The following is a 16,126-nucleotide window of genomic DNA, read 5'->3' as shown; positions in this document are numbered from 1 at the left end:
TGTAAAATAAGATGTACTGCTCTAAAAACACAATTGCTACCAAAAATACCCATACTGATAAAGCTTTACATAAAATAAATATTTTAACACTATAATATATGACTATTTTGGACCCAACCTAGAGTCAGAATTTCACACCCTGGGATTGCAAAATTCACAATTATGGTACATCCCTTTCTGCTTTTCTTTTCTGCTTTACCACATCTTAGTATTGAAAAACCTACAGATTTCTATCAAAATTTGCATGTATTTTGTCGAGGATGTGTATTGACCAAAAAAAGTGGCCTCTCCCAGAATACAGCCACTTCTAAAAATAGAACACATCACTTTAAAACAAGCAGTGTTAATATACATACATTTTAAGGCACTGTCTTTATTCAAACGATAGAAATGTTTCTTTCATATGATTTGAAGAAAATGTATTGCATTTGACTGAATTGTTAATGCATGCAATGGGCGACAAGGCGGACCAACAGCAACTGGTTATCTGAGTGACTTAGATGACCTAAAACTTGAAAACAATTGCTAGTGCATCGTCATTTATGACTGGCAATTCAACTTACAGAATAGATTATATAGTTCACATTTTCGTCTCCCCAAGATTTAGAATGCAACATATCGTATTGCTTTTCAAGCAACATAGGAAGAGGTACTATAATGAATGTCCCACAGCCGCTGTTCCACAAAAACTAGGGAGAAAAAATTTTGTCCACCATTTTTAATACTACATACTGTAAAATGCCATATAATGTATCCTACACTTCTAAAGTTATTTGTTTATTGTCATTTCACTTTACTGTTCTTGGGTTATTTTCATTGAACCATTAAATCATATATAATATCATAAAATAAACTTAAGTAATATTCTTCATTTTTTTCAGTCAACTAATATATGAATTTGAGTAATTTAAGTCAAAATTTGGGTTCACTTGTGAAAGGTGAAGATAACGAACAGTGATCAATCTCTTAACTCCTATACGCAATACAAAATAGATAGTTAGGCAAACACTGACCCCTGGACACACCAGAGGTGGGATCAGGTGCCTAGGAGAAGTAAACATCCCCTGTCGACCTGTCCCACACCCGCCGTGAGCCCTATATCCTGATCAGGTATCCAAAGGGCAAGAAAGTGGATTTGAAAGTTTATGTCTATATATCCAAGTGGTTGGTGTCGTGAGAATTCCAGTATAAGGAATTATATAAGATGTTTTGGCAGGACTTTCAAAAGCAGACTATGTCAAGGAGAGGGGGCACTATTGAGGAGTTTTACGGTATTATTATATCAAATTAGCAAGTAAATATAAAGTTGGTCATTTATTTCTACTATAAAAAGAATATATCAATGACTTTCTTGTTTGATATTAGGAATCCCAAAAAGGAATTTAGAAAGTTTTAATGTACTAGGCCTATGCTGGTATTGATCGTTTTACATGTTCTGATGCAATGAATAAATCAAATTAAAATCAGGAGTTTGACATATATATATATATATATATATATATATATATATATATTATATATTTTTTTAAAACCAGTTTGAAGACACTCAAACTCAGACCAATGTTTAAAAATATTTACTTAGACTTTATATATCTGTTTATCCTTGCAAATGAAAGATAGCAAATGTAAATAGTTTAAATTGACTTTACTGATAGGATTACAATGAACAAAGAGTGGGTGGTAGTTAGTGCATACAAGCAATCTGCAGGATGAACTATACATGTGATTGTACAAATGTTTCAGAAACAGTCAATGTGAAATGGCAATTGGTCCATTTTCCATACTTTCAGACTTTTAAAGAGCTAATCAATGTCAAATCATCTAATTATTTCCCATGATGTTTGGTGAATATGTCAAATATTCATAGTGATGCTCGGGCATCCTACAGGAGATTTCCAGAGGCCTTTTCACAATCTCTACATCTGTCAATATATAGGGTCAAACGCACATATGGTGGTGATGTGTGATTGATTGAGGACTATTACTTGTTACGGCCCTTTATGTTAGCTCTGTACTCTAAAGGCGGTGATGACTGCCAGTATGAAGACTATTACTTGTTACAACACTAGATCTATATGTAAAGCTCTGTACACTAAAGGTGGTGATGACTGCCACTGTACGTGTTGACCATTCTTCAGTTGATAGTCTTTAGTAGTCGCATATATAGTTAGACAAAGATTAAGAGTACATGAGTGCCGTATTACATTTAAAACAAAGTCACGCCCCTATTATGTGTCAATAGATATGGATAATCAGGGAGTTGCATGTCATAACAAAATATAAAGTCCTATAGCTACCTTGAATAAGGAGTCAGCCTTTGGCAACTTTATATGATGTACTCTTACACATTATAAACTAACATCATAAGAAAGCATGAATTCTTTCAATTATAATATACTCATGCTTACATCAATGAAATTACAGGAAGGATTCACTTATTTATGTGTCCTTGCTAAGAATGCAACTATTTTACAATATATTCATTTCAGTACAATTAAGATCATGAACATGTCTGAAAATAGATTTTACATGCATGCATGAAAAATTTTATAACTGGTGAAACTGGCCTGCCTCTTTAATAAACTGTCTACACAGCAGACATCATGTGTACTCTTTCTAGCAATTTAATGAAGGGGTTCTTTATCAAACATATTAATACAAACTTAACCTCATATGTCAACAGCATGGAATACTTTTGCTAATATTAATATATCCAATGTTAGATAACCATGTGTCTGAACATATATATATAGACACAAGATGATCATGCCAAAATGTTTTTGATTATCAGTTTATGGGTTGTTACATTAATATATATGATGGTGCTTGCAATTAATAGCACCATGATCTTATGTGGATAAGTAATCAATTAGATCTCTTCATGAAACACCTGGCATACTGAACATCCTATGATATGGGCATTTTGAAGTGGACCTCTGACAGAGACGAGTAAAGCAGGGCAAAAATGGTTTTGTTTGAGTAAAACAGAACGGTTTTGTCTGATCTTTGTGGGCTTTTATAATTCATTTCATTAATGTTCAAAAGCCATCAAGAAAAAATGTACTGTAGATCAGTAAATATTTGCAACATATAAATATTTTTAAATCAATGTTTGAATTCTGATCACGTTTACTCCTTTATCCACGCAGTGGATGTCACCCTTTACATATTGTATAGAGTGCAGTTACTACACTGTTTTCCTATGCTGAGTGTACATGACATCACAAATGTACATGTACATAAATTTTACAAAGTTAAACATACTAGAGAGTAAACTTCTCAACAATACTGTTATAAAGATCAATTAGGGTCTATCATGAAAAGAATGACAGCTGCAGCAGGAATTTTAAGGGTATTAACATAATATATGACAGTGCTCCCAAACATTAAGTTAAACAAGACGCCCACAGGCCTTACCATGCAGTTACCTGAGTATTACATGTAGTTTAAAGTATCACTATATAAAAATGATCATTTGCATGCCATTGGGATGCTGGAAGCTGGGATGTCTCAAAGCCATGTGGCAAGGCAGTTTGGAGTTCATATTAACACTGTAAAAGCTTTATGGAGACAATATCAGCAAACTGGCACCATTCGGGACCGCCCTCGATCAGGACGTCCGTGTGTGACGTCATGTCGGCAAGATACGTATACATGGACGTCACATTTACACAATCGATTTGGCTAGAATCATCCCTGGGCATCAATAGACAAGTCCTCGTACCATAAGGAACAGATTGCGGTAGGCCAACATCTGTCCTCGACATCCTTCTATCCGTCCTGTTCTGCTCTGGAGTCATTGTGTTGTAAGGTTAGCATGGTGTAGGAGGCATCATCGTTTCAATGAAAGAATTTGGGTGGAAGTTCTGTTTACGGACGAGTCGTGCCAGAGAACAGCACATCGACGTCTGCGTTAATCATCGCTACCAATTTGACGGAAGGAGCGTTTGGGTCTGAGGTGGAATTACAACACATGGAAGGACCCCTTTGGTGATAATGGAGGGCAATCTAACCAGTGTACACTACTGTGATTGTATGTCAGCACATCATTCCATTCATTCACAACAACCAGTGTGACATCACTCTGCAGCAGGACACGATGGCACACCACACGCATTGTAAGTAACTACAGCAGCAAAATGTGAATGGGCTACCCTGGCCTGCGATGTCACTGGATTTATCGCCTACGGAACATGTATGGGATGAAATGGAACAATGTTTACGTCAAAAGCCAAACACCCCTGCCGAACGCAACTATATGGCATACTCAAGTTTATATATATGTAATATTCTTTAGAAATGTAAATTGGGGCACAACTCCCAGAAAAAAACCCATCAGAATTTCCTGTGAATATATATATAAATATTATATATGTACATCTACACATATGCCCATATTAAATACAAAATTACATGAGATTCTGTTCAGATCACAGGATTGCACTGATGAACTGTTTCAGTAATATTTGATTTGGAAAAGATCAGAGGTCCACATAGCCCGTAAGGTTTCAATTTTGTCATGATACCACAACCCTCCCTGTAAATTATTCACTGCTGCTAATATCCATAAAAAAGTACTGCAAAATGTAAAAAATATTTGGTTTAAATTGATATTCTCTTCTCTCATGATGTTCATATTTTGCATAGAAATTTAAGAAGGGTGACATGGACTGGCCAGATGGCAATACCACCTTGACATCACTGGTAAACAATCAGTGAGGCTATGCACTTGCATTTTCTCACCTCCAGTAATTTGCACCCTAAGCCAGTTGGTCATTTTTCACACCTGGCCGATCTTGATCACCCCTCTGGGAAATATTTTCTTGTCTTAAATAAGTGACTACATAGTCTTATGAGGGGAAATTACAGTTTGTTACCTGGTATGCTTTAAAAAGTGCCCAGTTTTAAGGGGTGGCCAGTTTGTGAGAATTTATTTTTAAAGAAATATTCAAATTTCTGTCAGAACTTGAAATACTGGGTGATATTTAGGGAGAACCAGTTAAGGGGCTGGTTTGGAGAATATTCACTGTATAAAATTAATCCATCATGACCCTGTCTTTAATAAAACTATATTCCACAAGACAATTATCATACTGAAATAATATTAAATGAAACGTTTTTACTTCGTTAGTACCTAGCAGATTTTAAATCAATGAGAATATTAAACATAATATTCTAAATCAAAGTTGTCAATTAGCCATAGAATCGTTCCTTTCAGCTAGGTCTTTAAAATCATTTTGAAACTTACTCTACAGATTATTTCTAAACTGCTGCCAATATTAGTTTTCAGACAAGCAACAACAAAATAACACCCTCATTGTTGTTCATTTTTGTTAGTTAATATAGTTTGTTATGACGGTTTGAATAAATGAACAAATAAATTTGGTGTCCTACCAGAAGTTGTAAGAACCGCTAATCATTTAAACGCTTACAAATAGCATTTATACCATTCATTTGCCCGTCGATTACGTTCCATACACATTGCTACATCATCTTACATCCTTTTATAGACAAATGTTTACATTCACCAAATCTTTTCTCTTATATTTCTTTTGAAATTGACATTGCAATAAATACATGTTTGTTACAAACTACTTCAATTCGGGGTTTTCTATAAGTACCACCTGTCTGCAAATTAAATCATAACCAAATATGAAGTGTCATCAAGGTCAAAGGGTGCATTGTCTGTTCCATTTAATGTAACGAATGGGTCCACCATGTAATATTTTAGATATTAATTCTAGTTTATATTTTTAGATAATACATAAAAATATAAATATAAACAATAAAATGTCTTTCTTTGTTGTTTTATCGGGTGATGAAGGTAGCAATCATTGCAGAAAAATATTCACATTTTTTCTGCAATGCTATGGCTACGTAATTCATCACCTGATAAAACAACAAAGAGAGCATTTTATTCTTTAATTACAATTATCATGTTGATCCCAAATTATATGCCTTTTGTCAAACTTGACTCAGTGTCGGGCACTGGACAGTTACCAGTAAATACTGATAACTCCTAGTATGGATCCGCTTTGACTGACACTATCAGTAGACTTACTTGACAAACTGGTTGACATGTTGCATAGAGGCCTCATAGTTTTTCCCTCCAACCTCCTGACAATGTAGAGCCACAAATTCAGGTTCATAGTACGCAACACACTGAAACAAAAAAGGCAATCTAAACATATAGTTATGCTATGTTTTAACTTTGCATACAGTCTGCTTTGAGCACTTTTTTGTGCTTCTGAAATTAAAGATCAGATACATACATTTAGGTCACTATGATGACTGCACAATAATATCGATATTCCAGAGCTTGTGGACAAAAAAATCGTATTGCGATACATTTTTTAAGTACCAATTTACCAACAAAACGCTTGGGCTCAGAATTAATTTATAAGTTCAGGATTCCTAAAATAAAATCGCATAACATACCACAGGCATTATCATGAAAGACGGTTTTATTATAGGCCTATATTTCATGGACAAGAAAAAGAAATCCACGGTTTATTCACTATATAGTTAATTCTACTTACCAATTGCTTAAATTGTATATATACTTGGATGTTACGGTGTATAAAGGAATGGGTTTGAGGCAACTTGCATCCTACATTTTTAATTGTACATCAAACTACAAACACGTCCCAAAATTTGGAACACAAAAGTGCATATAATCTTTAATCTTATTGAAACAAGAGATGTTTGTAAAACACATATGCCCCCATTGTGCAAAATTGAAAAGGGTTACACACACACATCATTTATTTGATAGTAGTATCATCAATTCAAAATATTGAGCAGAAAAAATATCTTCCTATATCAAGAGAGGATTGACCATGTAACCTAAAAATCAATAGGGCTCATCTACTCCTTATGTTGTACCAGTGTACCAAGTTTGGTGTCAATCAAGCAAATAATTCTTAAAATAAAGGAGACAATATATCATTATGTCCAGTTTAACCCTTGACCTTTGACCATGTGATCTCAAAATCAATAGGGGTCATCTTCTTCTAAAGATATACCAGAATGTACCAAGTTTGATGTCTGTCAAGCAAAGGGTTCTCTATAGACATTGAGTGGTCAGTATATTCCTATGTCCAGTTCGACCTTTGATCATGTGACCTTAAAATCAATAGGGGATAATCTAGTCCTTAGGATGTAGTAGTGTACCAAGTTTGATGTCTGTCAAGCGGAGGGTTCTCAAGATGTTGAGCAGACATTATATTCTTATGTCCAGAGTAGATTGACCCTTCACCTTTTGACATGAAAAACAATAGGGGTCCTCTTCTTTGCATCAGCAACCCACATATGAAATATCAATGCGATCAAGTGAATGGTTCTCAAGATATTGAGCACACAACATGTGGTCTACCGAACGACCGACCAACAGGTGCAAAGCAATATGCCCCTCTTCTTTGAAGGGGGGCATAAATATTGCAATACATACGAGGGCTGTTCCATATGTAATGTGTATTCTACGATATATCAAAAGCATTCGACTCAAATAGTTAAATGAACACTACATTCCTTCAAAGTATTCTCCACGGTTTGAATTTAACTTCAATCTATGAATCCCAGTCTTTGCGAAAGTTTTTTGGACCACACAGAACATTCGGTCCTGTGTAATCAATGAACACACAGGACCGAACCAAATTTTGTCAGTCCGAAAAACCTAATGTAAAAAAGTGAAACATGTGAAAATGCCATGGTCGGGTATTTTTCCAAATCGTACGCATTAAATCTTCTCGCAGACCGTTAAAAAAAATCGATGCATAGTCCATATTCTTCTCTTGAGTAGGCCTAACATCTTTTCTTTTACAGGGGATCACTCCCGCATAATACTTTAGATGGGCCATGTGGTTTTAATCACATTTATTTACTTATTTGGATTTGTGCGATGTTTTTTTACTTATAACAGACATTTAAATGACTCAGCATCAAAATAGTAAAGTTCAAAACCGGACATTGAGACATCGGACATTCCGGTCTGGTGTAAAGAATGACGCATCGGACCTGAGGCACTGCACATCGGTCAGGTCTGACGGTCCGACGTCTTTCGCATAGACTGGAATCCATTTCTGAAATTTGTCGCAGTTCGCTGATTTATAGGTAGACCTCTGAGGCACTGACTGATGGCTGAGCCAAGGGCTTGTCGGGACTTGTAACGACAACGACCAGATAAGAACTTTCTAAGTTTTGGGAAAAGGAAAAAGTCGCATGGGGCTAGATCTGGAGAGTAAGGTGGGTTTGGCAGGATGGTAGTCTTCTCCTACTTTAAAAGTTGCTTCACAAGCTCAGATGTATATGTGATGGAGCATTATCATGAAGTAGACGAACATGTCTAAATCCTAGCTGACACAGGGCGTCATTTAGGATATTATTTTAAAAAAATCTTTTTTAGTATAATATCTCGGTAATACCGACCTGTAACACTTAAAATTGCCATTTGGCACCGGAATTTGTACGGCTATACCATCCCATGAGAAGAATATGCAATAAAGAACCTTCTTTATATGCTTATGGTTCTTTTGGCAACTACAGGTCTTCTAGCGTGTTTAGTTAGCCATATTTTGTTTCCAATTTTTCTTATTGGTTCGAAATAGTGAACCCATGTTTCGTCACTGGTTACAATATTTGTAAATTGTCTTTGATTGAATTTGGAAAACATTTTGAGCAATTGCTCAACGGTTTGTACTCTAACCTGATTTAATTTGGTCATCTGTCAATATATGCGGTATCCATATGGCACAAATCTTTCGTACTTTCAAAGCACGCTTGAAAATGAAATACAACCCCAATAGCAATATGCCAACAGCTTTGGCAATATCACAAATCGTGTATCTGCCATAACTTTCAATTATTTCCCTGAATTTTGAAACATTTACCTTGCCTGTTACAGTCACAGGTCGGCCAGATTTTGTTGCATCTTTGACAGACTCTGTGCCAGTCAGAAATTTCTTTCTCCACCTACAAACTGTCTCACAAGATACCTTATCAGACCCATAAACTTCCCCCAATTCAGTAAAAATCTGCATTACCGAATGACCGAGTTTTGTGCGAACTTTTATATACCGGGTAAGCTCTAATTTCTTCAATATTCTCAACCCGTTTCCCAACCATTTTTACAACAGTGGTCAACGACTGGCTCTATTGAAATTACTATAAGTTTAAAACTATGTTGAGCTGATGGCACGTGGTTATAACGTTGGAAAGATATTGAATACAACTATTCAAGAGTGTCATCATCCACGAAATCGTGCAAAGCGTCATCACACTGTGATAAAATACACATTACATATATAGAACAGCCCTCATATATATCACAATACAGTTAAAAATATCACAACACGAAATTCCCAAGCAATAACCAGCCCTAGTCTCTATCTGTATTTGCATCTTTGTCTCTTTCTCTTCAACTCAGGTTGCAGCTTTTGAACTACATAACATTAGAGACTTCATTCTTAGTGAACTTCAAGGTCAAATCTATATTATGCCACTAATAACCAAATAAGTGTCAAAGTCATTCATCATGGTCAAGTTCAATTTTGGTCACATTACAGTGTGGCCATGCCCTAGAACACAATGTTTCACAAACACATCTGTGACATTACCATGATTACGATCAATATATATTTGCATCATTTTAAAAGAAGAAAAAATTGTGATGTACCACAAAAATAATATAATTAAAAATAGGATTATATTAATAGCACGGAAACCTGTTGCACAATTTACCGCAGTGAACAACTGACAAGATCAAAAGAATATAGAGCTAAAACATTCTAGCTGATTCAATGAACTTTACTCCTGTGAAGTTTTAGACTCCTAGTATATAATAATTATTTCTGACTAAATCAAAAATGAAAATTGATATTTTTTACATCTCAATTTATTCTGAACGACTTCAGAAACATATGCAAATCATTTTATAGAAGAAACAAATAATATTAACGTTGAAGAAAAGATTCAATTATAAAGATCAACGGTCACGCAAACTGTTTCCAAACCACCAAACGTTAAGATGCCAGTGGCCTCTGTAGTTTAAGGACATACACAACATTTCTAACAATAATTTTTTCATCTCCTCAATATGAACAATTCTTACATGATAACGCTCAAGTCATAAGACATTTGTATGCTGCAAGCAGGCATTAGCCATTTGGAAGTACCAAGATGCTTTAATATCCATTTCTGTAAAATATGAGCGAGTTGTTGCGATCGTATAGTCAGATAGGATCAGTAAATGATTGCATAGACAAGGTCGATGGTTTGTGACAATGCCACGTCAACAAGCATACAATCTACATATATGGCAATGTCATTTGCGGAAAAGATTTACGGCTGCTGCAATTATGGTGAGGCAAACGATTGGATGTCATGGTAGTTCATTCATCCTAGAACAGTATCCATAATACTGAAATGCCATGGATCTGCTGCAGAAAGCGTTACAAAGAGTTACGTACAACTAAAACTATATCACCGACATTACAGTGCAGTGGACCAGATAGGGGCTAAATCAATGCCAAAACTTGACACAAGTCAATTTCACAAATATTTTATAGTAGAAGAGCTTGTGAGTCTACCGTTGTGTACATGAACATATTATATAGTCTGACAAATTTATGTGTCCTCGTATGCGACAGATTCGGCAGATTCATGGGCTGGGGTGTGTTTAACACAAATTTTCATTCACAGATCTAAGTTATCTTTAAATGGGACCTTAACTAACGTACTGTATGTAGATGAAATTCTGTTGTCTGCGGTACCAGTAAGACAACAGCATATAGGGAAGACAATCGATTAATTTTTCTGCAAGACAAATGCATGCACACACACAGCAAGATTGACTCAAAATTCCTTCAAACAAACAGCATCAATGATTTTTAATTGGCGAGCTTTGTCCCTGGACTTATAAACCCAATTGAACAATTGTGGGACGTGCTAGATGATCATAAACATGTGTGCAACCACCAGTCTCAGAATGATGATCTGCAAGAACAGGATATTGAACATTCGAAGAGTGGTAAAGCATTCCCCAAAGGACCATTTGGAGTGTCTGTCAGTCAATGATACGTTGCTTATGTTAGCAACGTTAACAGTGGGCATACCCCTTATTAGTGACCAGAAGCACTTTTCTGACACACCCCTCTTGACATCCACTTCACATGTAGCGCCTCTCGGGGATTAAAAATGACAATTAAAATCAATGGATACTAGACTTTTATAAAAAAAAATATGATATATACCAGATGTTTATTTAATGAATTAATAACAGAAAATTATTCTTTACTGTGTTCTTAAAGTCTGTCTAGTGACTCAGTATATCTATATTGACAAATACTTACTTTTAGGAACTCCCTTAGCCACAACTTTAACATATGCTCTGGCTGAAATCAAAACAAAAATAGAAATTTAAAATGTGAACGGTATTATGAAGAACTGAGGATGACAAAACACAACTTCACAGGGAAGCATGTTATAATGTTATGACTCTACTCCAAAAAGAGGCTGGAAGTGTATCACATGGAAATCTACAGGACAGCTTCTGAATTGCTGTATTGAGAGAATGGACACTCAGCGCAACATTATGAAATGTGCTAACATAGAAAGAAAAATTGATAACTGTACCAAAATGCCTTTTCATGTCAGAAATAGGGGGTACAAGGGATACTTACAAATTATGGCATTTCGCAAATTCTATGGTCCTTATAATGATCTAGTTTGCCAATACAACCTATCATTGGGTCGAATGTTGTCCGACATGTTTCATGCCAATTGTTAGGCCATTCTTGGCACACTGATTTTGACTAAGAATAACTCTGTTTACCTGATCAAGATATAGGACTCACAGCGGGTGTGACCGGTCAACAGGGGATGCTTACTCCTCCTAGGCACCTGATCCCACCTCTGGTATATCCAGGGGTCCGTGTTTGCCAAACTCTGTTTTGTATTGCTTATGGAAATTATGAGATTGATCGCTGTTCGTTATCTTCGCCTTTCATGAAACATGTCAGACAGCATTTGACCCAATGACAGGTTGTATTGGCAAACTAGATGGTTATAACGACCATAGAATTTGCAAAAATGCTGATTTTAAACGAGACTGTTGGTCAGTAGCCTGCTTCAATTTAAAACTGATCATATGGAGAACAAACTCTTGTGTATCGAATCAGTTTACTTGAGAAGTTGAGAGATGTAAACACCACATGCAGGTGATAATGGAATATTGCTACATAAATATTGAAAGTTGATGATGGAGAAGATAAAATCATCCTGTTTGTCATAAAGTTGAGTTGTTAGTTTGCCGTTAATATCTACTTTCAATAAAATATCTCAGTATGAAGCAGAAGTGGACGACTCTGTGGTGTCTTTTATTTCAAGTTCACTGGGATATATATTGAATCGACATGAATGAAAATTATTATTGTTAATAGATAATACATTGCCTCTAAATGTCGAATTGAAGTCCACAGCAAGAGATTTCTTCTTCTCACGTACCAGGTTTTGAATAAATTCTGCTTCATAGGAATATAAGAACAGGTCAGCTAACAAAGGAGCACAATTCGTGCACATGGGAATTCCAACAGACTGTTGTAAGACCGGATCACCAAAGACCAAGAAGATATTGTCAATCCATTTTATTGAGATCCAAAGCTCAAAATCATAAAAGGGGGGATCAAGAGGCTCTACTGATAGTCATAATACACTGTTAGCAACATGTACAATGATAAAATTATCGAAATTAAATACAGTGTCACCTTAGTATATCGCCACCCCCGCATACCACCAAAGAAATGTGTCAGAACAGTTTTCAATATATATGCTAAAAAAAATATATAATGCCAAACTCGCCTATCACCATCCGTCAGAGATCTTCAGGTACAAAAGGTCAAGTTACCTTTATATATCCCCTGATAGAAATGTCAACAACCAGGGATTCGATGCCATAACAAGGTTTTCAGATAGTCCTAATGTTCTATTGTTAAAATGATAATGTCCTGGGCACAGACTTGGTTTAACAATAGAATGCCTCCCATATACTCACAATGTAGCAAATTAAAAATTGCACTCAGTAAATGATTTTGTAATATCATATCACATGATATCATTAATATACAACCAAAAAAGTTAACTTCACAGCTGACTCGCCTCTACTTCCATTTTAGTTACCGTAGAAAGAACTAAAACCTAAAAGTTTGAATCTCACTGTGTACATCAGCTTCCATTTTACCAGAACTTTTCATTGCGTAAGCGAACAGCTCACATATATGGAGATATGACCTTTTACGTAAAAAGTATAAGATCTTTACTTCGTCGTCGTTATTTTACAGGAAAATTAACTTATACTTTCAAATTAACACTGTAAATTTAGAAATAAAAGTTATTTCAACATTATTGCATTTGCAGCTTTAAATCAAATTAATACGAAGGTTTCATATTCTTCTTTTGATGAAAATTGCTTTCACTAGGCTTGAATGAAGTAAATTAACCAGATTGCACTGGCAAAACCATATATCTTTTCCCTCTAACACTGCAGAGATTATTTCTGCCTGTTCATCTTTCAATTCTACAGGGTAATTCTGTGTCCACTGCACATCGTACTGTTTTTATCTTCGAGCTCTTTGCAAAAGGTATGTGTATGCTTCACTGTTTTCCATATATGGTAGTGGGAGGTTCTTCATTTCAAGAGCATTCATTTTCGGAAAACAGCAGGGTGTTCAGATAACAGTTTCCGGTAAAATGGGCAATCGGGAAAAAACTTTGGTTTAAAATCATTATCGATAATCACTATGTAATGGGGAGCAGAAAACAGAAAATTTTCGATTAATAATTGTTTTCTATGATATTCAAAAATGTACTGTTCATTCATTATTATTTCTGCACCATCATATATATGTTACTTTCTCAAACTCAATCATTCATGCATTATTTTTTATTTAACAGCAAACTACAATAAAACTGCCATTATAACCTTAAAGGACTGGATTATATATTTTGAAAAAACACTGCACATATAAAACTGTGCTGAACAATAGGAAGATAGCTAAGCTTTGTTTTATTTAACAACGAAACTGGCACTATCTGGAACGCTCACCATTTCAAAATGAACTAAAATACGAAACCAACTCGGTCCTTGTTGTCCTCCATTTTTATTTCCGGTTTTGACAGCGACTTTCGATTATAAAATTTTCTAATCGATAATCAGAATTGGAAAGGGTACACCAATCAATTTTCGATAATCGATCATCGTCCCATCACTATTTATAAATACTAGTTATTGAATAAAATTAATTAATAAATGGGATAATTTTCTATCATATATTGGACGGATTAGAGAAATGCTTTGTAGACTAGTAAACATCAATAGTCACAAGTCCATAAGGACTAGTAAGTTTTTGAAAAAGTTTAATTCAAACCCTGATTATGTCATTACACGGTTTAAAATTGTTTGCAAAGTTTTACAGTTATTTTTTAGTTGATAAAATATCTTATCATTATGGTTTATAATGAAGTTTCTTGTTTATTTTTGCTACACAATCAGTCAGACTAGTACACCAACATTTTACCCGACCGAACTTGTTATTTAGTAGACTTGGTTGGTCAGATGTGCCTTAATGTAACCTCTGCATAATTATACATAATCCACCTGTCCAGTGAATCATAACAAATCTAAATAATTTAGCAGGTATGTCATGAAAACAGATAATTATAGGTAATTGTTATCACAACTTGAATATAATCCTTTAAAAATTGTCTTTGAATTGTCCAGCAGAACTACCCAAATGTACATAAAAGAGGAAAAAACTACTGACTGACAGCTGCTGTAAATTTTGTGCACCATTTGACCATTGTGTGTATTGATGTGTGTGACATCATATCTCTGTGTTGAGTACAAAAGTTGCAGTCATTATGCGTTTGTCAACCGTTCAACACATTCAGTTATCGTACAACTTACCATGACACAAATGAAACAGTTGTAAAAGTGTTTTACAAATTCATGCACAAGCATAGAACATCCTACTATTTAACATGTTTAATGAAGTTTTAAAAACTAAAGCAAAACAATTTTGTGCATTTACATATATCTTGTCATATGCTGACGACAATAAAAGGACAATAATTTATAAATCGACCACAATTTTTTTCAAACTGATGAACTAAAATGGTCAAACTCTTTACAATGACACCCTCAATATAACACAGAAATAGGCTGGGGCAAAAGCTGGCCATATCTTGGTGACACTGTACATTGAACTTGGCAAGGAACAACACTACACTACTTCACTAAAAAGGAAATGGGAGAAACAATACACACACACATGTATATAGTATTCTGTTCTTAAATCTGAATAGAGATTACCATTCAACTTACTTGTTTTGATTTACATTACTAAAACTAAAAGAATTCTTGAAATTTAATCGTGAATTCTTATTTTGCGAGTAGATTATTTTTTGGAACCATGAATTTAATTGGGGCGATAAAGACGTCTATTGGGATTCTACTTTTGAACCTTGGTCATGGGTTGTATGTAGTAATTAAAAATATAAAAATACACAAATTTCTGTTTTAAATGCAGACAGTTCATCAACCCCTGACATGTAAATGATTCTAACTATTTACGTGGAATTATACGACAATCTATAGTGTGGTGTTGTGAACTGGCAGTGGCAAGCAGCCTGCGATTTCACTGATCTGTGTCAAGATACATGTATACAACACCATAATTAGAAGGAAAACACACCCACCCACCCACCCTCGATTCTTCGATGCATAAGGGGGTATTGATTTACACAGATTAGTGGGAGTATGCATTCGCGAGATAAGGATAATCAGCATTATTGTTTATATAGACTGTATAAACATACGTACGTCCTCAAAAATAGACCCAACGTTCGCGCTAACAAGTAGCACTCTCGTGTAACTTTCCTCCATTCTAAGCAATATAGTTCATCCAGTAAAAATTTGAATTTTGCATTGCAGAAATTTCACATGAATTCCATTCACAAAATATCCATGTTTTGTGATCTATCCCATATTTTTTCCAAATCTTTTGCTCCGCCTTCGCATGCCAGCAGACAATTGACGTCACTTCCGATAAAGTTCGCGCCATCTGTCAGGAAA

The 16,126-nt window shown here is 35.1% G+C and overlaps 1 protein-coding gene across 1 annotated transcript in view; it reads right to left on the bottom strand.

Moving 5' to 3' along the window:
* Nucleotides 1-16,126, bottom strand: part of LOC125658156 (inositol polyphosphate-5-phosphatase A-like) — a 59,388-nt gene extending 43,262 nt beyond the window's left edge. The window contains 3 exon segments of the mRNA XM_048889316.2: nucleotides 6,062-6,162; nucleotides 11,349-11,390; nucleotides 15,875-16,126. Of these exon segments, the coding sequence (XP_048745273.2) occupies nucleotides 6,062-6,162; nucleotides 11,349-11,390; nucleotides 15,875-15,937 (206 nt within the window). The 5' untranslated portion in view covers nucleotides 15,938-16,126.

The sequence above is a fragment of the Ostrea edulis genome, chromosome 9 (assembly GCF_947568905.1).
Source record: "Ostrea edulis chromosome 9, xbOstEdul1.1, whole genome shotgun sequence".
NCBI lineage: Eukaryota > Metazoa > Mollusca > Bivalvia > Ostreida > Ostreidae > Ostrea > Ostrea edulis.
The sequence above is the reverse complement of the archived record's forward strand: the minus strand, read 5'-3'. Positions and strand labels throughout refer to the sequence as shown.